This window comes from Uloborus diversus, chromosome 3 (genome assembly GCF_026930045.1).
Source record: "Uloborus diversus isolate 005 chromosome 3, Udiv.v.3.1, whole genome shotgun sequence".
Classification (NCBI taxonomy): domain Eukaryota; kingdom Metazoa; phylum Arthropoda; class Arachnida; order Araneae; family Uloboridae; genus Uloborus; species Uloborus diversus.
Window position 1 is genome coordinate 123,673,174 of NC_072733.1, and position 26,799 is coordinate 123,699,972.

A 26,799-nucleotide genomic window follows, 5' to 3' on the forward strand; every position below is an offset into this window, starting at 1 on the left:
GGGTAAAATAAGACTATTTTATTCCTAATGATTACTGTCCGCGGTTGTATAGTTGAAGTTGTGAAGAAGAGAAATAAGAGACATGAACACAACGGCAAAAAAACCTTCCAGAGCTATTTTTCATGACCTAAGCAAAACTCGTGCGTGCAGCAGCCCACTGGGTAGGCTAAGGTCTATTGAGCCCATCTCAGTTTTCGTGACCAAGGACTCTAGGATGCAAAAGCAGATGCTCTAGTTACAAACGCGAAATCCCAGTAAATACCCAGTCTGGTAAACCAAACACAAAACAGACAATATTTAGTTCCCAAGCACACTTGGTACTTATTTCATCGACCCAATGAAGGCTTGAAAGGATGAGTCAACCGTGCTCAATCTGAGAATCAAACCCGGGTCTACGGTGTGGAAGCGCTACCAAAGATAGTTCACACGCAAAGATGTTCCACTAAGGTAGAAACGTATGTAACCTTCCTTTCGACCCCTGACGAAAAAGTGGTTCGACCAAAAAGCCGACATTCAGGAACAGGCTGGCGAGACAAGTTTGGGAAAAAGCGTGCTTGAATGATCGAAAAGGCACTAAATCGCCAATGCTGATGTTTCTGCATTTGCAATGCGAATCCGGAGGTGAAGATGTTTTCTCTCTTCTCTCCCCTCTGCGAAAGCGTTGAAAGGCAGGGTCTTGCTGAAAGGGAGGTAATTAAGCCTCATTTGTACGATGGTTCATTGCTAAAGGGTAGTAAAAAAGTCATTGTAGAATCGTCAAGCGTAAGTTATTACGTTAGCGACACGTGATTTAAAAGAATTGGGGCGAAATTAGAATGGCGCAAAAGTATGAAACGAGTAAAAATTTTGAATCCTTAAAATAAATTAATTTTGCAGGAAAAAAGAAAACATGCGTTGTTTTTCACTTCGAATTTTTTTTTCTTTTTGTCCTTTTTTTAAATCACAATTTGCTTAACACCAGGGCCTGTCATCAGTCGGTGGACCCTGGTATCAGATATTATAAAGAAACCGCTTGTGAACCCCCCCCCCCCCTCCTTTTCACTTATTCATTTTTGCGCGACATTTTTACCTCTTACATATCCCCCCCCCCTCTCTTAATTCTAAAATGAGAGTACTAGTGGGTTGGTAAGATAACTTTATATCAAAAGTACTAAATAAACGATCAGCATACTTCAACATAATAATTAATTAGCATACTAATTTACATCAGAACTAAACATCCGAAATCTAAATATTTTATTTTAGATACTGGAAAAACCAAAACATACTTTTTCATTGTGTTCGTGTGTTTCTCACTGTGGATTTTTGCAGTCAAAATGTTCTAGACTTTTGATAAACGCTAAAAAACGTCTGTTATTTGTTCCCAAACGTGCTAAATACCCCTCATGTTGTTGTAAAACAATTGTTAGAAGATCTTCGAAAAAAAATAATTCATCATTTATTGAATTACCTTCTCAATCAATTTGGCCAGCCTGAAAAATTGAGACGGATGGACATTCTCCATATCCAATTCTAAGTTCCGCAGTACTTCTTAAAGCACGTGAATCAATTATATCACTGATATAGTAGAGATAAGCAATTTGCAATTATTCAAGTACTGAAGTATATGCATTTTCTTAAAATCTGAGCTCCCGTTATGTGTGTGTATCTGTCTGTCGCACTCTAGCGCCAAAATGGACGGACAGCTTTATTTAAAAAAAAATTAAAAAAAAAAAAAATCGAAAGGGGAGTTGATCGGGAGTGTTTTTAGCTAGGTTGCGTTTTTGGATGACATTAATTAACGAAGATATTAGTTAAAAACCTCTAAAATGTTTTTCGCGATTTTTGCAGTGAGAACATAGTTAAAAATTTTAAAATTTAATACCAAAATAAAGAGAAATTTTTTCCGCCTTCTGATAAAATGTGTTTGGAGCTTCTATCTTTCATAAAATTCGAATTATGACGTTTTTTAATGCAGATTTTAATAACCGCTAAGCATTTATTCACGCGATTGAAAACCGAATGGGGTTGTTTCCTTCAGTCAAAAGTAGTACCTTTAATAACTAAAATTGATTGAATAAGCAAAAATAAATAAATAACATAACCCAAAAAATTCTTTCATTTTTCCAACAGTTATTTTTTAATTAATTTTTTAATATGTCCGATTTTTCAAACAAAGCGTGGTCTTGGTGACGTCACAAATGATGCTCTTTGACGCATCTTTGTACCGCGTTTCCACGTTATGATAATCAAGAAGCCAATTAAAATTGAGCTCTACGCTTGCTATTAACCATATCGTTGCCAATACACGTGAGTAAAGATGCGAATTAAATATTTTGCTCTGTGAATGGCAACACAGAATGGCATTTCATCATTTGTGATGTCATAGGCAAGAAATGTAAACAATGAAAGCGCGCAGATTTTAGCATTTTTTTTTAAATATTAAACTTAAACAAATTATTTAAAAAATTGTCAGATCCTGTGTTTTTAAGCATGCTCTTTCAGAAAAAAATACTTTTAAAATTTTGGAAACGACCCCATTCATTGTTGACCAACAAGGGAATTAAAAGCAGTGATTTAAAGTTTTTATCTGTTGCCAGTTTCTATTTAATAGCAAAAAAAAAAAAAAAAAACTTGACTTTGATTTTAAATAATATAAGACTTTTAAAAGGATTTTCAATTTTCCCTCTTGATTCTGCAGTTGCGACTCAATCGGAGGTTTTTAAAATTTTTAATTTTATCGTTCCTTGTGAATATACGCATTTGCGTTTTATTCCGCAATTTTAACTTTAAGACAATAAAAGTCTTCAGATTTCAAGCGATAAATGTTCGCATGGTATCCTTATCAACTAGAAATCAGTCCGCAGACCTTTTCCACGACACATATATAGTGACCTTTATAACTTTTTCCTGAAAATCACCTTTTCGGACAGCGTTTTTATATGAAGAAGGTTTTTCAAAAAAGTAGAGAGATAAATACACAACGTCATGTAACACTTTTAAGAGTTTTTTTTTTTTTTGAACTACTAAAGCTTAACAAAGAGTAAATATTAGGTTTATTTTGCATTCAATATCATAATGCTTCTTGAGAACACAAAAAGCGTTTCCCCAATAAGAAAAATATGCATGTTTGAACACTCAAAGTTATGATTGAAAGCTATATAATGATAAGAAATTCTCTTCATGATTTGAGCCGCACTTTTCTTCGTTTGTGGTGTCATTTTCTTGGAATTTTCGAAAACTACAGGAATGCTTAAATTGTCCTTTCTGACCCAGAAAGGTTATTTTGTCCTTTTGAGTGCGTTATGAAAAGTGCTTAGTATTTTTTTTTTTTTTAAATTCTGTTATTTAAGCACTTTTATTATACTTGGCCTGATTGTCTCGGAGAAATCTGAGGCCTGGTTTTGCTTATATCTCTGCTATTAGACCACTTAGAGACTTCGGGATTTCACTAAATGATTTACTTAATCTTAAGGTACAACTTAGCGCTGAAAAAATAAAATTCTAAAATAAAATAATTATTTTAGTTAAGATGGAAAACCGCAAGTTTCATGTAATTTCCTCATTAAATGTTTAAATATAAAACCCATTGTTACAAATTTTGTTGCCTTTCAACACTAATGTTAAAAGCAATCATAATGAAAATTTTGAATCAAGGCTCCTCTGAAGCAATCATGAAATTAGCAAACATAAATCCTACAGAGGAACAAGGATTAAATTTTAGTGCCTACTGCTTAAAGTTTTAGACACGTACATAGGTTTTTTCCCTTTTAGTGGGGAGCATTTATATTAAAAACGTGAGGGTAAAATTATTCTATTTCTGAAATACATTTACACTAAAAAGAATAAAAGAACAGAATGTTTTTAAAAATACCAAGCACTTTTCATAATGCACTCAAAAGTACAAAATAGCTTTTCTAGATCAGAATTCTTGTATTTTTCGAAAATTCTACGAAAATGACACCACAAACGAAGAAAAGTGCGGTTCTAGTCATTTCAAACCAAACTTTCCCAATAACAAAAATCTGCATGTTTCAACACTCAAAGTTATGATTGAAAGCTAGATAATAATAAATCCTTTTCATGACATGAGCCGCACTTTTCTTCGTTTGTGGTGTCATTTTTAAAAACTACAGGAATTCTTAAATTGTCCTTTGTGACCCAGAAAAATTATTTTGTACTTTTTGAGTTCATTATGAAAAGTTCTTGGTATTTTTAAAAAAATTCTGTTATTTGTTTGTTTACAAAATAAGTCAATTTTTGTTCTGCGCACTTGGATCGTAATGGAAACACAATGTTGTCAGCCCCGTCTTATCTTGTAACGGATAAACGAAAACCCCGCTTATACGAATAAAATCTCCAGGAACCGAATATTTCCCAATGTTAGACATTTCGCAATGTTAGGGATCCCGCCTAATCGAACAATTTCCCCGGTTAATCGAATAATAGTGATCAGCTTTCGCATATGTTTTAGCTGAGAAAATTTTTGAATACATAAAAAATTAATTAAGAGCAATTACTGAAGCAAAAATTAAAAATTGTATTTTTCGGCAAACAACCGGCGGGGGAAAAAACATTCATAATCCATCAAAGCATATCCACTATTCTATTTATTTTCTTTTATCGTTGCCATTACCAACAGACAGTTGATAATTAAATTAAAAAACACAACGAAATATAAACATTGCAAAAGATAAGAAATTGATAGATATTAATTGCGTAAAACACGGTAATTGAAGTTTGAAAGGCGCTCCCAAAATACCTTGAGCAAGGAATTCACTATTATGGACTGTCTCCAAAAAATATTAACTGAAAAAAGGTGTCGAAACAAAGATTCACTACCCATAGTTGTAAGTGACATATAATTTTCATACGTACTTTTATTTACTTAGGTTATTTAAAACGCTTTTTAATAAAAAACATGTTTCTTCTATTACTTAGATATTGATTTATTATAACGTTTTAAGACAAACGTTGTCAATCAGGAAAAATAAATAAAATTTCTCCGCTGAATCGAATAATATTTCTTGGAACTCACGGTATTCGTTTAAGCGGGGCCGACTACCAGTTTTCCATTCAGTAGGGAAATTCATCACAGACCTCCTACGATCAAGAAAAACCATCGTTAAGCTCGCCTTAAACCTTATTATACTGCCCTGTGCAGGTAAACAGCAGTAACTGCAGAAATGATTTTTCAAGATATTTGAAGAAACGCGTTTTGGATTTAATGCTAACAATAGGAAAGTGTTGGAATTAGACGTCTTTTTCGCGCGTTATTTTCAGCGGAAACCAAATAAGCGAGCTTGTACAGTAAAGATAACGCACAATAGATGACAAAAATGCAAAAAAATCAAAAATGAAAAATTTGCAGTTACTACTTTTCCCCTGCACACGACAGTATAGTATTGCACCATTGATATCCTTAGACCTCATTAACAATTTCACTGATGATCTCCGGGGGGGGGGGGGGGGAACTAACCTTACGGACATAGCTTTTCCTTCCGTGCCTCTGGGGGTGATGGGGTAGTGATTGGTGTTTTCGGAGGAAAGGAAGAGAAGACGGAACTAATAAGAGAGATGGGGAAGGGGGAAAGCCCGGTAAATGTATCTTTACAGAGTTTCCTAAAAAGTATCAACGACTAGGATCATTCAGCAGTTTTCCAAAAATCATTAGTGGATCCCCTTATTAAGCGTGCAAGTTGCTCCGATATTCGATAAAGTTCGATAATTTTCCATGATTAAGTAGGAAGAGAATAAGCTTAATCCATTTCGCCGTACGAAACTATTCAAAATAGTTATACCTGGATGGAAACAATTAAAAACTCATGTTTAAAACTATTTTCGTCCAGAAATGTACTCGAGAGAACTCGTACTGAAACTTCACTTTGACAAATTCAACAGGTTCTAATAAAAGTGAAAATGTTTTAGATTGTGAGAATATTGAAATTATTGAGTCAGTGAAAATAGTGAGTAAATGTCTATTAAAAATAACTTAAATGCATAACATACTGTTTTATGCATATACCATAGCATGCATCATGATATACACGATATTATCAAGAACACAATACTTATATACATGTTACTCATTTGTGTAATGTATGCATACAAAAAGGGCTTGTCATAAATATGATAAACGTTGAATAGGATACTTTGGGCTGAAATGCATGTTAAGAGTTAAAAAATAAATGAACAAAAATGGCACAACACAGTAAAAAATTGTTTTAAAGTAATTTACGAGAGCATTTCGTTTACTGTTACCATCATTTTGCATTGCCTTCTTCGAAACTGGTTGCGTATTCTAAAGAGAGTTGATTGTAGAAACATATATGATTTTTTGAGTAATTTAAAAGTTTAAAAAAAATAATAAAATAAACCTCACAAATTAGTACATACCCGTGTAGGTAAAACTGCATTTAAAGCACCTCTAAGCTGGAGACGAGTCCGCACAAAGAATAACCAGTGACTTTCACTAGAGAGACAGTTATGAGAGTTTTCAACATTTTTTTTTTTTTTAATCCAAAATAAATTTCGATACATTTGTATGAATAAGTCGTATGAAATTTTTAAACTTTATGCAGCCACAAGATGTCCCGTGTCAGAGCTTAGTTTGCATAGGAATTCTCAGAAGCTAAAATCTGTACTTATTTTATTAGGTGATTTTTTTTACACGTTAAATAGAATTCAGATAGTTTATAGCTAAAGCTTGTTGTCAGAAGATCAGCACAACGCATTTATTTCGCTGTACAGGTTCGTATTTTCTTAGCTCCCCTTTAGCTGCGTTTCTATTTGACAAGGCTAGGGTAAGGTGGGGTCCCGTTGGTTCATGTTCTCTCGTTAACCCGATTAACTTCTCGGTGGACTTGACCTCTACGTAAAATGCCACAGTGAAGTGTGAAGTATTGCATACGATGTAATTAAGACTTCGCTTGTTCCTCCTTGTTAAGGAAAGCAGGGAAATCGGAGTACGGTTGTGTGTGCGGGGGGGGGGGTAGGGGTGAGATGCTAACACATTTTATTTTTTGTTTAATCTTTTATTGGAATGAATGTAACTAAACGGTCTGAAGTTGCATTTTCACGTTGCATCCGTTTCACCAAAGCATTTCTTACGGGGCATCAATTTTTGCGCAGGAGCTCAAATTTCTAAAACATAACACTGAAATATTTGTGACATGGGTTTAAGTTACATCCATAGATCAAATGAAAAACAAATAATGGAATTTTTATTCAAAGTGTATTATACAAAAGAATCAGAGCTCAATTACCAACCAGACCAGTTAGGCTGTTGGCCATGGGTCCCCAATTTTTAAGAGCCCCAAAAATACTAAAATTGCTGTAGTTTCTATGTAAGAAAATTAAGGTACTCTCCTGAATTTATCTACAGTTTTTCATGTGTACAAGTGTGGGTTGCTTTGAATAAGTGATTTAACACCGGAACACCCCTGAAACTACCACCCCTGATTCTTTATTAATGCTTTTGTTTATAAGGTTTAACTGTAGAGGACCCCCCAAAAAGTTTGTTTATGGTCTACATTAGTCGGGCCCTGAAAATATTACATACAAAGATCCAATTCGTCACACATCACGCAAAGCGAATATATGCATTGCAAGAACTTACAAGTTGACCGCAATTCGTTGAAGCCTTGTTACTAAACTTGCTAGATATTTACTTCACGTAGTGAGTTTTTCTGAATGTAACTAGACTGCAAACTGATTATAGCAGAGCAAATATGCTGGAGGCAGTCCTTGTTTCAGAAGCCTACACTTTGATTTAGAAATGCATAAAATGGAGTTAAAACTGCATAATTTGGGTAAAGCAGCTGAAATTATCTGAAAACTAGAGCTGCTAGAGAAAAACTAATTTCATATTTTGATTCAGAGCCCCAAATTTATCTAAAATCAGTCCTCAAACTCTGGGCACCGAAAATACAACATTTTTTTTGTGCTGTAAAGTAGATGCTGGGACACTTGGTGTTCCTGTCAAAGGGGTAAAATTAAGCAAAAAAATATTAACTACTTTTAAATTTATTTCTTCGTTTAAACCATCTCTTTAAATTAAAAAAAAGAAGAATACTCCCCTAAAACAACTCCCGTAGCAGACCAAAAAGGTTATTTTGTTTTTACAACCTCAATGATATAAATCAGCAAAAGTGGAAATAAATAATAATGTTTCTTCCCTCAATGATCAGTAAAAGGGGAAATTTAGGGCGAATTCATTCTGATTAGTAGATGCATCAGTTCGCACAACGCTCAGGGGTCGAACGGCGCGATGACACTTCTTCCAGGCCCACTCAAAGAGAAAAATCGCGGTATCAGTTGCGGTTTTTCAACAGTAGCAAATGAGTACATTAGTTAAAAGAGAAGAACGATTGAACATCTGGAACTCTTCAAATCTTCAGATACAAAAGGCTTTAGAATCTCCATGGGGGGTGTGTCTCCCCGACTCTCGCGAGGAAATGGCAACCCTCCGCCAAGTCAGTTCACCGTTGGCGACAAATTTGTTCCTAAATGTCGGCTTTTGTCCCAAAACATGTTTTCGTTAGTAATTTATTTTCTCTGCGGAGCTTACAAACTGGTCTCGAAGTGGAACTTCTTCCCCTTTATCTATATTCTTTGGCGCTACTGAGTCACTGGGCTTGTTTTCAATGAACTAATTAGCAATAGGTAACTCATACTTATTATGATATAAATACGACTTGACGACATTTTAAGCAACAAGCACTTTGTAAAAAGTTCGCCGGCGAAAAAAATACCTTATTTATAAACGTTATAGCGTATAAAACTTTTCGGATAAACCTCGGTAAGGGCTTTTTAACGCTAAATTTGAAAATTAATTAACCAGTGATAAAGTAGAAAGTCAGGGTTGTCTCTATCCGAAGCAAAATCAAAATAATCTTGATTTAAAAAAACCTTTTCGTCTTTTATTGCACTGAAACATCCATTCATTAGTTTTCATATTATTATTTAGTGAAAATCATACGTCAATGAGGGCTAGAATTTCCAGAGATAAGTTTTTGTTCAACTTTGAAACCCCTTCGATAGCAATTTATTGAAGATAATTAACTTTTATGTCTGGGTTTTTCTTTTAAATTTTCAAACAACTTTTTTAAAAATAATTGTACAGTCTGGAATTGGAAATACCGAGTTAAAAAGGTGAACATAAAGCAAACGACCACAGAGAAAAAAACTCCTTGTTACTTTCCATTGCACGGGAAATTTATGAAGGCATCTGAAAGGTTTCGAGCTGATTTTTTTTTCTGGAGCTTGTTATGGAAAGCTATTAAAAAGGCTTTCGAGACAAAATGTGGCACATCAAATCATTTTTTGCAACTCATAACCAGAAATTGTGAATGACCTCTTAGCTGAAAAATCATTTTTATTTTTCATTTCCGTTAAATTCAAGAGTAACTTTTCGTTCGATAATTGAACTGCTTTTAAATATATCTACGCAGAAACTTTTAGAATTTGATTAATGGTTGTGGTTTATGATGGATAAAAAAAATTTAATTTTGTCAAAGTAAATAAAGCGCACTTTTTAACAGATATAACAAAGTCCGTCTTTTTGCACACTTAAAAAGGTGGTTTCATAGGTGGAAATATTTTTACGCCCTTCAGTTATAGGTTCCTTATATTGCTATGACCGAACGAATTAATTTAAGCATCTGTGATCGATTCTTGATCAAAGTAGATTAGATTAGTTCACTCTTATATTTGTTATGTAATTAGGTTAGCTTATTTTCTTACGTTTTATTAGTTTCTTTGTGTCTTATGTTATTTATATCTTGAAGTTTTACGCCATTTTATTTCTTAAATCTTAGCAAACGTGTGTGTGCGTGTTTGTTAGGGTTTTACAATTTAATATAAACAAGAATATAAAGATTAGGAAGACAAGCTAAAAGAAATAATGGTTTCAGGGAATGTAAATATTAACCAGTGTAGTCATTTTCAGGTGTTAGAAAAATACGGATCATCAGTTATATTTGATTTTAGTAATCTTGCTTTATCGTAAAGAGTTTGAATGTTTATTAAACTACTTTTTATGTTAAATATAGCATATTAAGATAACGTTAGCAAGTTGTACATACTGTGAGATTGAACACGATAATTTCCAATTGATCCATCAATGACCAAAAACAAATGCAGTACTAGATTCAGAAAAAAAGAGCTTTCAAGCACATTTTGCAGCTGTTAGTTTCCTAATCATCAAGAAAATAGCTTTAAGGTCATTCCACGGGTACTGACATTGCAATTTGACTATTATTTTTAGTTTTCAAATTCAGTACGGTCTAGAAATAAAATTTTATTTCTTCTGAAATTGATCTAAAATATCATGATATGGTACACATTAATGTACCATCATGATATGGTACCATAATGTACCCACACACGTGTTTTCAGACATGAGAATTTTTTCTTTTTTTTTTTGTGAAATATAAAGGAAAATAAAAAAAATGTGACTGATATTACACCAGAGTAACATCAGTCACTTTTTTTTATTCTCCTTTATTTCACACATACAAAAAAAAATCCCCAAGTTTGAAAACAAGTGTGTGGGCATTAATGTGTGTGTACCATATCATGATATTTTAGACCAATTTTAGAGGAAATAAGATTTTATTTCTAGACTACTGAATTTGAAAGTTAAAAATACAGTCAAATTGTAATGTCAGTCACCGCGGAACAGAAATAAATATGGCCTTTAAAATACATTACAGCATTTGTTGGTAAGACAGATCTGTTGTTGATACTGAGCACATGAGTCTTGCAATATTAACAGGTTGAACAACAACATTTTTTATTAAAAGCTCTTAAAAATACTTTATACTGAGCTATACTATAACTAGTCTACAAAAAAGTAGCTACTCATTTTCAGAGCAAAACCGGACTGCGTGACAAAATGCTGCTAGTAAAATTATTATTCACGTTGCTTTTTCGTTTTCTTTCCATTCAATTCTAGTACAAAGGTGTTTTCAAAACCTTTGTTAATTTAAAAACTACAGTTTTCTCCCAAACTCTTTATACTGTGTGATGTACTAACCACGAATCACACTCTTTCCACAATCTGCACAGCTTTTCACATATGTAGTTCAATTTTTCGAGAATTGGGTATAAATTTCTCCAAAATTTTAGGGACGTCATGACAATCAAGAACATAATTCAGTTTCAACAAAATACATAGAGGAGAAACCACTAGGCAAGTGGCTTCTCCATTCCTCAATGCAACGGAAGGTTTACAATCTGAAACTTCTCAATTCAGAGCCGCATGTGTTACTGACCACAAATCAAACTCCACTATGGATAATTTTAACAAACTTTACTTTTTATTCAAACTTTAACCCAGTTTCTCGAAAACTGGGTTAAAGTTTCTCTAAAAGTTTAGGGACGTCATATTAGTCCCAAAAAGAATCCAGCTTCATCAAAATGTGTTTTTGTGTGTTATAGTTTTTGGATATGATTTTTAAATGTTTGAATTTTCACAATATTTCAGAATGAAAACGAGGAAAATGCAGATTGTGAGGGAAACAAGAGATCCAAACCCTTGAATCCTGTACAGCAAAAGAGGGAGTTGGGTGTTTTGGATCCAGGTATTAGAGAAGTTCTTGAGTACCAAAAATCTCAATTAATTGCAGGTAAGATAAGTTCCTTATTAACTATATTTAAGATTATATAAGAGATTTATTATGATGTATTAAGATTTATGTAATAATACAACTTAAGATATAAATAGGTTATTCTATATTAAGATTTATTAAGTATATTTAAAGTAATAAACTAAAACTTGCTAACGTATAACTTCAGAATTTTTTTTCCATTACGGTGGGTATTTTTGACTTCAAATATATTTTCAGGAAACAAGGATAAATTAATGAAGACATTCTTAGATTCTAATACATGTTCAGTAAATTCGTTATCTCTATTTATTCATTTTTTACGTACGAGACATACCAAAAATAATTTGTATTACTGCTGGTACGGCATACTTCGATTATTATAACTTTGGAATTTCAAATTTAAGAAATAGCCTTTTAAAACTTTTATTAAACATAAATCTATAGCAAATAAGGAAAATGAACTGGAATTAAAAGGTTCTGAAGGAAAATATTATGGTTGTAAAAACATTGAAGAGATTAAAAGAAATAAGTTTTTCACAATTAATCCCTTCTTCTTTTAATTTTTCAGCCTATATACAGGATATAATTTAGAGTACGAAGCAGAATAATGCGCTAAATTTAGAATTCATATTACGTAAATTAAGCAAAATATGCCAAGAGACATGGCAAATACAGCACTATAGTTCTAAAACTGCGAAAAAAAAGTTTCAAAATTACTTTTAAAAATTAAATTGTAAAATACATACATCCTATTACTTTTAAAGTACAATTATGGTTGCCTCTTTTTACATTTATTATTTTGAAAGTAAAAACACTGAAAATTTAAAACTTTAGCTGCTATGGCAATTTTGAAGAAGTCTTTAATTTGTGTCTTACTTATTGCTTTTTGCATGGATCAAATATGGAACAGTGAGAAGCAAAGGGAAGTTAACAATTTGGAAATAACCAGTACAAATGGTAGGAGAACTTCTCCTCTATTTTGGGGCAAGAAATAGCACTAGTATCCCTAGTAGTACTTAATATGTATATACATATACAGGGCTGTATTTTTTAACAGCCCTGTTTACGTATATACATATTAAGCTGGTGCTGCTATACAGCATTGTTTAAAATTTTTTTTTATTGAAAGCCTACCTAGGATCTAAACTTTAAACGCAATTTACTCGAAACTTTAAATTGTTCACTACATGCATTTGCTTCTCACTGCCTCATATGTACTGTCTTCGAAAATAAAATTTGATCCGTTACTACGTGTGTAAGAATGAAATTTTCTGAAACACTGGAAAATGCATGATGTCGAAAAGTTGGTTTAACAATATTTTCTTTGACAGTAGTACTCCTTAAATCTAATAAGTCATTAATATTTTCAGTACTTATATTTTTAAACCTCATACCCCGATTCGATAAAATTTTATGAACTAGGAACAAATTTTGGGAGACAGACAAAATATTTGTCATAGTCTATGCAGACATTTTTTTTCTCGCTTTGAAACAACCAGTCACTAAGTTGACCTTTGTGCTTGAAAAGGTAAAATAAGAAATAACAACGCATAATTGCAGTCTACTGCATACACGTATTTCGGGGTTACAAGGAGCCCCTTTTTCTATTTAAAATAAAAGAGCTTATATATATGAAAAGACTTTTCCATTGAAAAAGGGGTTCTTTGTAACCCGAAATACGTGTCTGCAGCAATCTGCAATTTTGTACAACTAAAAGTTGATATTTCTTACTTTTACAGTCACTAAGGTTTTTTAAGTCACTGGGCGACCTGGTGCTCGAGATATGTTGGACCCTGATCAGTTTTCATGCTCACTCCATTATTTGAAAAAAGGAAAAATGCTGATTGTTCAATAATTTATCTTGATTAATATCATATTTTGTAATTAAAAGCTAGTAAACCAAATGATCATATCATACAAAAAATCATATAAAATGCATTATTTGCTCTTTATTTTCTTCTTATTCGATAACAATCGAGGGCATTCAACTGTCTCAAAAAAAAAAAAAAAATCATTTAAAGTAGTAGCGAAATAAGTTTCTTAGCTATTGCTTAGGTAAATTTGATGCATTTTAGTATGTATCAAAGTGCAGAGTACATTATGTATTTAAACTAAAAATTCATCTTTAAATTACGTACCATAAAAATACTTTGAATACTGATAATTTACTGAAATTTTATTTGCGCTATCCTCGTTTCTGATATTTCTACTAAGGATGTGTATTTTAGTCTAGAAAACTCAAAACCCAGATTTATGAACTGTATTTTGAAAAGTATTTCATGATAATGCTTTTTTTCCCACGGCGAAAATGTATTCTCAGTGATAATGACCTTCACAACTGTTATGAGTGAATTTCCATTCTGTACCTTTTTTCTGTAAGAATTTACTCAAAGTTTTCAGAACAGAAAACGAAAATAATTAGTACTTTCATTTTTCTTCTGACTCCTTCACACAATAGCTACTCAATACAAAACGTAGTTGACTCACATTCTAGTCATAATTTTCTATGCATAAAATATTTGTCTTATCGACTTAACTTAGCAACTGAACACTGAAGCAAAAAACGTACACAGAAGAAAGAAACTTCGATATTTATATAGTTACCATAACATCATTGAATCCTTTGTTAGGGCTTTTTTTTTTGCACAGAAATATTTGCCTCTTGTTTTACTTATTTTATACTACAGTCATTAATAATGTTATGTCACACATCATTATTGCATTTTTACTTATTTTTCTGTAACATTTTCATTAAACTATTTCAATGGAGATTATTTTCCTGAATATGAGTTAGGGGGAACCTACGGTCCGTATAAAAAGTTAGATTTAGATTTTTTTTCACTAATTTTCTCTTTCGCTTCAAAATTTTACTATCTTAACTCTGCACCTTATTTTAACCATTTGTGCGATTGGAAGTATACATCTAGGGCTAAAGGTTGCGAAAATAGAGGTTTTGCAGGTTAAACGGGGATATGCTGTGTGTGAGTGTACAAACGAAAAAAATCGGGTTTTTTTTAAGAACATTTATCTAAAATTCGCAAAGACCGCATCATTATAAGTAGAGGAAGGTCATGTAACTTGGGCACCCCCTGCTATCGCTGTCATTTGGGAAGGGAAATTTGTATGAACGTTGGAAATTGACGCGCGTTTCGTGGTAACACTGTTCCTGTGTTTTGGTCGCTCCATCGGTCGCCATATGAGTTTTGTGCAGTAATAAAAGAAACAAGTAACAAAACAAAGAACAAAGTAAATTTTTCTCGTCGAATCACTTGTGATTTTTAGTAAGGGTTTTTTTTTTTTTTTTTTAATTTATTGCTAGAATACTTCGATACTTTGAAATGTGCGCTTTACGATGCACTATCGGTTTTTCTGTTTTGTTAACAATATTTTGGTGTTTTTCAAAAATATCTTAAAAGTCACTTTCGTGTACCTTGTACATTTTGCTTGTACCTTGGGCGCCCAAAACAGGTGGGAAAAGAGACGAGGTAGACTAGGGAAATCAAAAACACTTACTATCGCACCCGAAAAAAATGATTCGATGAAAGCTTCAAAGGCCAGAAAATGCGGTTTGGAGAAGAAATAAAAAGACCAAGTAGCGAAGAAAAAGCTTAAATGTGACAAGAAGAGATCAAAGAAAAGGATCGAAGAGGAAAGTTCAGAAGAAGAAAATGATAAGTGGAGTAGTGAACAAAATGATGGCCAGATGAAAGACTACATATCTTACGAAATTAATAGCAGAAGATCAGAAAACACAGACTTGGGATGAATGGATCGAGGGAGAGTGGGATTTTATTAATCCAGCCGAAAGTATTGGCAAATGGGTTCTAGTACCTTTCTTGACGGCAAATGTACCCAAATTTTTACCTGGGCCAGGTGCTTGAAGCTAACCACAACCACAACGACCAAACGACTGTGAAATTGTTACGTAAGAAGAAAAATGTTTTTATATGGCATTCGATTGAAGACTTTTGTAGAGTGTGAGTTGCAGATGTTATAAAAGTATTACCTCAACCTTTGATCCACAGGCGACGTGAGACCCAATTTAACATTACTTTTGATGGGATCCCTTTTTATTAGCAGCAATATGAGATAAAATCTCAAAAAGTGATTGACTGGTTTATTGCCCAAGGTACAACCAATGGTGCCCAAGGTACAACCCTTGCTTGTACCTTGGGCAGAAAAATCTCTTTTTTGAAAAAAAACTCACCAAAAATCACCTGCTCAATTTTTTCCAAAATTTCAAAAATAAATAGAAAGCTACTGTCTGTTCTCGAACTGCGCGACTAGCCGCTGCGAACGGTTCCAATTGAAAAAGGGGTGATGGTTTAACTCTTTAAGACCGAGCCGGGGGGAGCTATTTTAGAAATGGAACCGTCCACGCTGAAGACCCCTCGACCGTTCCTCTTCCGTTCTTCTGTTTGCTAATTGCAACAGGCGTGGTTAGCTGTCACCTTAATCACTCACGCTTCGGGCGCGCGGACTTCTTCACTTTTGCTCTAATGGTATCTTTGATGGCATTCAAACTTATGTCGAGATGCATAACAGTCATTTTGTTTTTTTTTTTTTTTTTAGAGTAGGTAAACAAAGAAAAAAAATATATTAATCATAAATAAGAACATTACAGTTCAAGCACAAGCTTAAGATTTATTATGCAATAATTTAAATTTTCCAATTTCAATCAATTAAATTTGCACACACTGATGAGAATAATTACTGAAAGAATGTTTTTGAAAATATTTTCAAATATTTGGAAGAAATCCCCTATCTATCTCCTCTCTTCCATTTCTGAGTATACTACGAACAAGTAATAAAAGCTATCCCAGTCAGGAGGACAAAAAAAAAAGGAAAGTTAAAAGAAAATAATAGAAAGATAATTTTTCAAGAGTAATAATGAAAAAAAAATATTTTCCTCAAAAAACGGGGGTTAAGAGAATGGTTAGTGGGAAGCCACGAAATCTTATTTATTTCCCCCTTTTTTTTTTCTTTTTTAAAATAAAACTAGCCTATGTAATTGGATTTTGACATTACTTATTAAATGACAGATAAAAATGGAGTTTGGCGTCAAAATTTGGGATGAATAGCATAGCCACCGTAGACTAACTCTTCCAGGGCTACTGCCCCGGGGCCTCCACAATAATTTTTTTACAAAAGATCCTAGCTTTCACGGGTCGAAAATATCGGATATATACATATATATATATCAATATATTCGGATATACAGTAGAAGACCATTATAACACACACCTTGGGACCAGAGCTTTTGCGTTATATAGATCATTTCAAAAATTTTGAAACTAATGTTCAGAAATATGTCTCTATATTAGCACTTCAGAATGAGTTTTATCTGCAATGAGTATTAAAGCACCAACATTACAATTAGTTATTCACAAATAAATATGTTTCACAATCAAAAGAAAGTGCATTATCCTGCACTTCTGCTAGCTTCTTGGTTTGCATAACAGCTGCATTTGCAAGAGTCATCTGGTATTTTCTGTTTACTGTAAGGGGGGGGGGGGTACTACTTTCCATTTAAAAGCTTTGGATTAAGATGGAAAGATGAAAAACTGTTTCAAAGTAACAATTTTTATGTTTGCATAACAAAACAGAGGTATTTTTTAAACTTCAAAACCTATTGTTTACTTCTGGAAAGTTGTACGGTTTATAGAGAATTGCGTTATATAGGTCGGCGTTATAATGGTCTTCTACTGTATATCAAAGTATCGGATATTTTCGAAAATATGTTGATCTTTTCGAACCCTGATTAGGGGCCTCCACTCCTTCGTTTACCCCGGGGCCTCCACACTTCCAAATCCGGCCCTGAACTCTTCCAATTATAATCTTCATTCCAATGAAATAACATAAGAAAAATTCAGTTTTTTTTTTTTTTTTTTTGGAGTTTTTTGGTTTTATTCCCGCAAAATAAATTAATCCGTAAAATCAATCCGAGTAAAAATAATTTTACTCGAATTGATAGTATTGATCGGATTGACTCGGATTGATAGTATTGATTTCAGTCGATTGTTAATTTTTAACTCTGAAAAGTGAGAGGGCAAGGCCCCTTTACTTTTAAAAGTAAGGTAAAATTGCCCCCCCCCCCAACCCACAAACACACAAGTTGCCATGGTAATCGTATCTAACTAGCTAATCGAATATGATAAAGATGAGAACATACAACTTTTTAACATAGAAATGCAAGATAGATAAATCTGTAAGGAACGAAAGTTTTCTTGTTTTGATGCAACTCTGAAATCGCTTAACAATTTCATATTGGGGGAAGGATGTGACATTTGTTTTCTCTTAAAAAGTCAATTAATTCTAAATTAGTGCTAAAAGTGTAAATGCAACAGATGTAGAAGCACAGATTTAGATTTTCTTTATATTTATCAGTAAGTAAAATGCTGTATGACATGATTAAAAAAAAAAATATTCCCTACAATTTATTCTGATAATGTTTTCCTGAATAATGCCATTTATACAGAAGTAAATATGTACTTTAATTTGTTTAAAGAATTGAACAATTAATTTATATTTTCAAGAAAACAAAGTTGAGGGATGTGCTACTGAAAGCAAGAGATAATGTCTTTATAAATTAATTAAATGAATTTAGGAAAGAATTAAATCCGATTTTTTAGTGTTTGTTACACTACAATCGTTAAAGGAATATTACAATGTGACTTAGCGCCATTAGAAATTTCTGTTTATCCCACTTCAGAGATAACTGTTTTTGAAGATTTAAGCAGATTGTCATTTTTCACCTTTTTTTTTGGTAAATCATGGTTCTGAATTTACATGTTGACAAACTGACTGAATTTCCCAAATTAATGAATAACATGTTGTTCAGAAGAAAATTAGAAAATGCTATTTTGTGATTAAATTTTTATAAGTGCAAATATATATTATATTGCTAGCAAATATCACTTTACTCAAAATTTTGAACTCTAAAGGTAAAGTGGATAATACGGTAGTTTGTAAATTGTATAATATCGTAACAAAATTCTTTTCTTTTGACCATTCTGAGAGAACTAGTATCTAAGGCATTTTCTTTAGTCACCCGTCGACCTGAATACTGGAGTTGGTTGACCTATGCATACATTTTTACATATTATGTGTGTTTTAAGTCCTTATGGAATTATGACCTCCTATCTCACTTTTTGTGAGGCGCTACTGTTTGGGTAACAGTTGTGTGGTGGGATGCATTATATTTTCACGAGCAAGTTAAAGCTCTGGGCAGATTTGTTTTGTTTAGATGCCTTCCAAGCTCTGATTTGCTGAGTACTACTTTTAAGTTTCTAAAACTGGAAAGAAATAATTACATTTGGGTTGAAAATAAAAATAATGAAAATAGAAAAGGTTAATAGATGGCGAAATATTGCAAGTAGTAATTGCACACCCGTGTTTCGAGGTTCCTTGTAACTCTGAAGCATGTATATGCAGTTATTAGCAAAGTTTGTGCTTTTATTTTGTCGAAGGAATTTTTTTAAAATTATACAAAACATTAATTTATAAATCCTAGAATAGAATTCATTTTTAAAAAAGTGAGGATTAGAAGTGGAGGAGATTGAAACGAAATCGTACAACGCATTCATCTTTTCTCATTTTTTGAGGAAGCCAAGTGACATCAAGTCATTAGCAGCTCCCCATTCATGCAGTTGTCGCTATCACTTGCTAAATAGCTATCGGCTAGAAGAAAGGGTCTTCTTCGGGGAGGTCTCGCAGTAGGGTGTCTTCTTCTACCCACCACCCCTGAATTCGCAGAACTCGGCCGGGTACGGGTGGACTCGGATCTAAGTTACAAAGCCGTATACGGCCGGCCTCGGTCTTAAGGAGTTAAGGAAGCGCACTTCCCGATGCATTCAGTTTTTGCTTGCTCGTTACTTCCTTCTTGCTTTCACCCCTATTTTGATAAAATCAGAAGAGACCTGACGCACGCGCAAATTCGAGTAAGGTTTTGCGTTAAAATATCGGACAGTAACAAGCAAGAGAACCCGCAAAACCCAAACCATTAGTTTAACATTGGGTTAACATGCTAAAAATTAGCACTGAAAAAAAACTGCCCAAGGTACAAGGTGCCCCTTCTCCTATAACATAATAAGTAATTTAGAGAGATGAACCGAATGAAACAATGGAATTTAATAATAAATTTGGCAAAAAAAATGTACAAACTAAAAACTTAATTATGGTATAAAAATAAAAATGAGACAACTAGGGTCATCATAGTGGAATCATCATTTAAAAAGTACCAAGTACAAACCCAAGCGTACTGCTTCAATACAACTGGCATTCAATTGGATGGTACATTGCACATTACTTTAGATGCAAGTGAAGGATTAAACAGATGAGAATTGCGTCTCTTGTGCACAATGGCAGAAACAAAATTTAATAAAATTCCTATAGATCCGTAAATTGATTGGATCTAGTACAATAAACTCCCACTTATCCGCGGAATTGGGTGACCAAAGTGCCGCGGATAATAAAAATTGCGGATAAACCGCAAAATGCTGAAACGAGGGACAAAAAAAGTAAAAATTGTCCTTCCTCAAAACCTTAGCTCTATTGATGTATAATACTTTCTGCAAACAGTGAAAATATATACAGTACAGTAAAAATGTTTTGTATTTTTGCACAACAGAACTTAACATCAATATAGAAAAAGTGTACATACGATGAAGAAATCAGAATAAATAAATAAATAAATAAATAAATAAAACAAAAACAACTGAGTTGAAATTTGCAATTTTTTGACAAAAAAAAAAAAAAAAAAAAAAACAGCCATCGGTATTTGCTTTTCACTGCGAAAATACATGTTCTTGATTACTGATTAACTCGCAGAAATCCACACCGCGGATAAGCAGAAGTTTGCTGTTTAGGGCAGAGCGGGGTAAAAAGAGTCATTTTTCATGCATTTAACGTTTTATGGCACCAAAATCATGTTGCTGACGGTGATTGATAATCGAATCCAATTATTTTAAGCATTTTCCCCGGCGTCAATCTTCTCTTTTTTAAGAAATATATAACAACTAGTATTCTTGATTTTTTAAAAAATTCTTGTCTTGTTTTTCTTTACTATGAGCATGTATGATTTTTTACATTTAGAATTATAGACTACGTATCAAGAAAAATCAGCTAAGCCTTACTGTGGCCCATTTTACCCATCCAAAATAGAGCGAAATAAAAATACAAAAATCAATATTTTCTTTTCAGACTGCTTTCAGCGGATGTAATAATTTTCGGTTATAAGGAAACACCTTTCATTTTCCCTGTTATTAAATAATATATAAAAGATTAAAGTTTGTCATCTGCGTTTTTTATAAAGCGACATCTGATGCTGATAAAGCACGGTTGTCATATTTATTCAGTTGTCATATTTATGAAAGAAACTGTTTAAAGATTAAAACATGCTAACAAACTGAGAAATATTGTTTCAAAAAAATCATTTTAATTGTGTTTAGGTTGAGTCAATTACAAACTGACGCATTTTACTTTATTACCATTTTACCCCACCTCGCCCTAACACTCTCCAAATGTCAAACAACAAAAAGCAAAACTATATTCCGCTGTTCATCCTAGTTCAGGTTAGCAAGGAAAAAATTAGAGAACCCCAGAAAATAATAAACGGAAAAGTGTATCCAGAATTTTATGAACCCAAACAATTTCCAATCTCTCAATCGAAAACAAGGCCACATTTAATGCTAACCACTACTAGAAAGATCCTACCACGCAGATTAGATTAGTCTTATCATAAGGTAAGTCCTTACCAATTGTTTCGCCGCACTGCAACCCGTTAACTCTTTAAAAAAATTTACTTTTATTTATTTATTTACTATTTTTTTTTGCAATTATTTCAGGAAAATTACTATTTAAAAGCTTATTTTTAAGAATTTTAATTTGATTATTTGAATCAGATCAAGTATTGCAAATTATTTTCATTATGACTGCCAGAGAAATAATTTTCCCAATGATCACTTTTTTATTGAGTTATCATTGTAGTGTGTTTAAAATGTTTTTCGTGAGACTTTCACTATTGAACAGCCCAGTATCGTTTAAGCATTTTAATCTTTACACTTTTGAATCAAGGAATTCAAGTATTAGTTGTACTTAAAACTGACGTTTTTTAGCACATATACATCCAAATCTGTTTTTGTGCGGTCTTTTGTTGCGGCTATTTTTTTCGTAACATGAAAATTTCAGTCAGATTGGGGCTCAATTGGCGAAATTATTTTTAAAACGAGTGCGAGGTAGTATCTTCAAGTGACGACATAGGCACCCTGGTAAGTCACTGTGACCTCCCGAGAAATTCCTTATTCGGAAAATTTTGTCCGACTACTCGGCAAAATTATCATCAATTGGTTTACTTTGTTTTGTTTTAAAAATAGGCAATTCCTAGTTATTTTGTAAGTTTTTGGGTTATTTTCTATGTGAGACTTTTTTTATGCGGTCCTTAATCACCGCATTAAAAAAAAAGAAAATCTTTATATATTAATAGGTAAGCCGTTTTCTTTCGGTACCGATTTCTCCTCTGTTTGTGAACCGATTTCCTTCATTCTTTTTTTGTTCGGTAGCTATTGCCGAGTTTTAGTGTCATCAATAAAAAATTTTAAAATCGAACGCTAATTAAAGGAGATATTAATAAAAAACGCATTTTCGTCCTAAATTGCTCTTTCTACGCGAACGGATGGTCCAATTTTTTCGAATTTGATATGGCTGGAAAGATCTTGAAAAAATACTTCTAACGAAAAAATTGTCACGGCGCCCAAAGTCCAATAACCTAAATCCACTAGAAAAAAGTTATAAGCGTTTTTAGATAGCGAAACTCAAAAATTTTAATTTTATCTCTTTTCCATTGTTGAATTTCATTATTGGAAGCGTGAAATATTAAGTTTTAATTGGTTTTTTAAACAGCTCTTTCTGCATGAAAAATGCATTTTAGCGCTTCGAGCTTGGTATGGTTGGAAAGCTCGTGCAAAATACTATAAAACACGTTCTACCTGGTTTACTGTTCGAAAATGCCAATCCGCTAAAATGGTTAGAAAACGCGCTAGAAGCAATTAAAAGTTAGTGAAAATTCATTTTTATTTGCTTTTTCACGCGACATAGTTAGCGTGAAGAAATTGCTGGATAATATTATGTGTTGCCATTTCTCGCTTGAGTGTAAAGAAATGAAAATCTTTTTTCTTTTTATTATTGAGGCTCTTTGGGTAACTGCGGGCATTTAAAATATTTTCATTTTGATTATGTTTTCGCGATTTTAGTATTTAAATAAATTATTTTACGGAGTGAGGGACGACTTTCAGTTCCAGCTGCCAATAATACCTGCATTTGCTATCACCAGAAACAGATCTCAAGGTGAAACTTTTGTCAATAAAAAAATTTAGAAAAAAAAAAAAAAATAGAGCCGACTTCAAAATTGCTCTGAAAAGGGAAAAATGATTTTATTCTTTGAACACCATCGATAATACTCTTAAACATAATTTTTGATGTTGACGCAAAAACAAAAAGTAAAATACAAAGTAACCATGCTTCGTTCAGATTTTTTTTTCAGAAAATCACCCTAAGTTAGGAACGAAACATTTATATCGTTACTCAAATATGCTGTCATCAATACATAATGTGTGTGATAGTGAAGAAACTGGGCCTGTTTAAATTTATAGTTGTAGTTGAGTTATGGCTGTGAATGATTTTATCTATCGTTTTTGCGCCAACTTCAAAAATTATGTTTAAGAGTATTATCGATGGTGTTTAAAGAATAAAATTATTTTCCCTTTTTTAGAGCAATTTTGAAGTCGGTTCTATTTTTTTTTTCAAAATTTTTTTATTTCATCCTTTTTAGTGTGAATGTATTTCAGATTTGGCACAGATAATAACGATAAAAATACTACTATAGTTGAGGCAAACCTAACCTGGTAGCATTGTGAAGGCTATGCAGATCCTAATCACTGCATTACCTCGCTTCCACGTTAGGTTTACCCCCACTATACGGCAATGACACTGAAGAAACTTGATGCTTGCTTCAGAGAAGCCTTCACCCAAAATTGTCATTACAATTACTATTAATGTTACTGTTGTATGGCACCAAACTTTTGTAACAATGGGTTTTATATTTAATCATTTAATAGGGAAATTGCATGAAATTTACTGTTTTTTTGCCCATAACTTTTTTTTTAATGAACAAATATGGTCAAACAAAGTAATAAGTCCTAAGTTGAGCCATCCCCTATCCATTAAAAAAAGAATTATCAGAATCGGTTCACTAGATAAGACGCAGTGAGTGGACAAAAAAAAAAAAAAAAAAACATACATACGGTATGAACTGATAACCACCTCCTTTTTGAAGTCGGTTCATTACGACGTCCAGTGCTTTCGCATGGACAAATTATACGTTGTCGTGAGTAGAGTTCGTTCATTTGACTGTTGGAAATTTTATATTTAACGGCAAGATCATGCCTATTTTTACAAAAAATATTTTTTGTACGAAGTTTTACGTATTAATGGAGTTTTGCGGCATCATTTCATTCAGAACGACTTCCATAATTGTGAAATTGGCGAATTTTATCCATTTTGGCACCAACGCCAGGACGAGAAATATTTTTCTTGAATGCCGGACATAAAGTCCAAATCCAAAACGTCCATGGACATAACGTCCAGGTCCAAAACGTCCGAGGGACAAAATGTCCGAGGGACAGAACGTCCGAAGGACATAATATCCAGCGGACATAACGTCCAACGGACGCAATGTCCGACGGACAAAAGGTCCAGGGACAGAACGTCCACATTTTTGGACAGCTAGGACATAACGTCCAGTTTTAGAAGTTTATTTCTAAAATTTAATTAATAATAGGATTGGCATTGAACAATAGGTTATACTCAAATAATATTCATAACATCGTTCATTATTCCGTCAAACTCTGTTCTCTTGTGTGTGTGTGTGTGTGTGTGTGTGTGTGTGTGTGTGTGTGTGTGTGTGTGTGTGTGTGTGTGTGCGTGCATGCGAGGTGGAGGGCTGCTTCTAACATTGGATTATAAAGTATATTCATAAATAGAGCTGATTAAAAATTGTCTACTAAATGTCTCATGTATTGAAAGTAATAATCATAGTTTTAAAAGTACTTTTTATTGCACATTGGATGGTTATAATCAAAAGAAGTAGTTTATAAGCACCCCCCACCCCCCACCTTTTTTTAAATCTTGGAACTACTACTCGTTTCTGAGTAACAAATTATAATCTTAGCCGACCCCTTATCTTCTGTATGGAGAATGTTTTGTCGCCGGAATGGTGTATCCTTTATTAGGAGGCATTATTTTTGGGCGGGAAAACTGCCTGTGCGGATCGCGGGATGTCACCTTTTCTCGGTAGTGGAAAGATTTCCTAGCCTAGATCGTCCCCCAGGCGAGTGGGCTGAAGGCTTAATGGGGAAGGGGGGGGGGGGGAGATTTCTGCTCTCTTCTTGTTGGGAGTGTAGTAAGGAAGGCATGGATTTGAGAATGAGCTTGAAACGATTCCGAAACTGTTGCGCGTTCCGCGTTCTTTTCCTGCGATGGAAATGCGACATTTAAATGACGACTTTTTTTTCCAGGAAAACTGGATTATCATTATTATTTTCTCTTTTTTTTTTTGCTTTCTTTTTTTTTTTATCAGTCTGGCCTCATGTAAACAAATTAAATTATTTAATGCTTTGAGAAAGAGATTGATGAAAAACCCTTAATAAGTTAAACAGACACATGGTTTAAATTAAATAATTAAATATTTATAAGATGGTTTTAAAAATGTCTTACGTATTTTTCTTAAAATATTTATAAAACTAATTTTTAACATTTTGAAATAACTTTAATCTATATCTTTACTTTAATGGGGTTGTTTTCTTCAGTCAAAAGTATTACTTTTAGTCTCTGAAATTAATAGAATATGCAAAAAAAAAAAAAAAAAAACATGTAACATGGAGAGAGAAAAAACTTTCGATTTCCCAACGCTTAATTTTTAACTATTTTTTTTAAACAGTCCAATTTTGAAAATAGGCGTGGTTTTTTATGACGTCACAATTATGTACTTTGGCGCATCTCCGCTGGCACGGAATGCTTACGCTTGCTGTCTACCGCGTTTCCAGGTTATGATAATTCAGAAGCGAATTGAATACTGCGCTCTACGCTTGCTATCAACCATATCGTTTCAAGTACATGTGAGTAAAGATGCTAGTTAAATATTGCGCTCTGCTCTAATGGCATCGGTGAATTGCATTTCATCATTTGTGATGTCATGTGCAGAAGCGAAGAAAATGAAATTGAACCAATTAAAGTATATTTTAAAAAATATTAACTTTGTCAAATTATTTAAAAAATGGTCAAATCTTATGTTTTTTAGCATGCTCTTGCAGAAAAAAATACTTTTCAAATTTCGGAAACAACCCAATAATTTATTTCGTTTTCTTTCATTCTTTCTCCCTCCTCCTTTTTGTGTATCTCTTTTTTTTTTTTTTTTTCAAATCAATTATGATTTTGTTTAAATATTGTGACTCACCTTTGTTAGACTCAAAGAAACAAAATATTTATTTTATTTTTTATAAAATATTTATTCATTCAAAACCAAACTATTTAGCTATTTTTTAAGCGATCGAGATTGTTTATAATGTTTCACTTTAGCATAGAGTTTTATTCACTTAGTGATTAGTAGTTTGCGGCTTACGTAGTGTCTATGATAATTTATATATTTATAATCTCATCTGCTTTCTTATCACGTTAAAAATGCAGTACTGTGAGGTTTCACTTTCTTTCTTTCTTTTTCTTTCTTTCTTTGGTGATGTCTTTCGAATCGGAAATTCTTTGCACCTGTTTTTTTTTTTCTTTTATTTCTGCATACATTGCAGCATTACTTATATTTAAACCCTTAGATACTATAACCGTTGCGCAACTTTATAAACGATTATTTTTTAAGTCATATCTAACCTAAGATTTTCTTGTGCGAAAGATGTTCAAATGAACTGATTTAAGTAGATTTTTCATTTTCATTTTGTCTGCTTTTTAAAACAAAAAGTTCGTTTTTCTTTTTTTTCAATGAACCAGTTTTTTATAAAGTGGCACGTCTTTTACATAATATTACAGCTACGGGCAGTTTTTACTGCATTAATTTTCTGCTAATTGCTTCCAGTATTATGGTATAACTTTCAACATTTCAACTTTAAAATAATCGACTACAGAGCGCAGATTCTCTAAAAGAAGA

The 26,799-nt window shown here is 32.9% G+C and overlaps 1 protein-coding gene across 1 annotated transcript in view; it reads left to right on the forward strand.

The window, feature by feature from the left end:
- The window catches only part of LOC129218929 (uncharacterized), a 144,763-nt gene that overhangs the window by 60,792 nt on the left and 57,172 nt on the right, over window positions 1-26,799 (forward strand). The window contains exon 4 of the mRNA XM_054853250.1: window positions 11,468-11,609. Within this exon, the coding sequence (XP_054709225.1) occupies window positions 11,468-11,609 (142 nt within the window). The remainder of the gene's footprint in view (window positions 1-11,467; window positions 11,610-26,799) is intronic.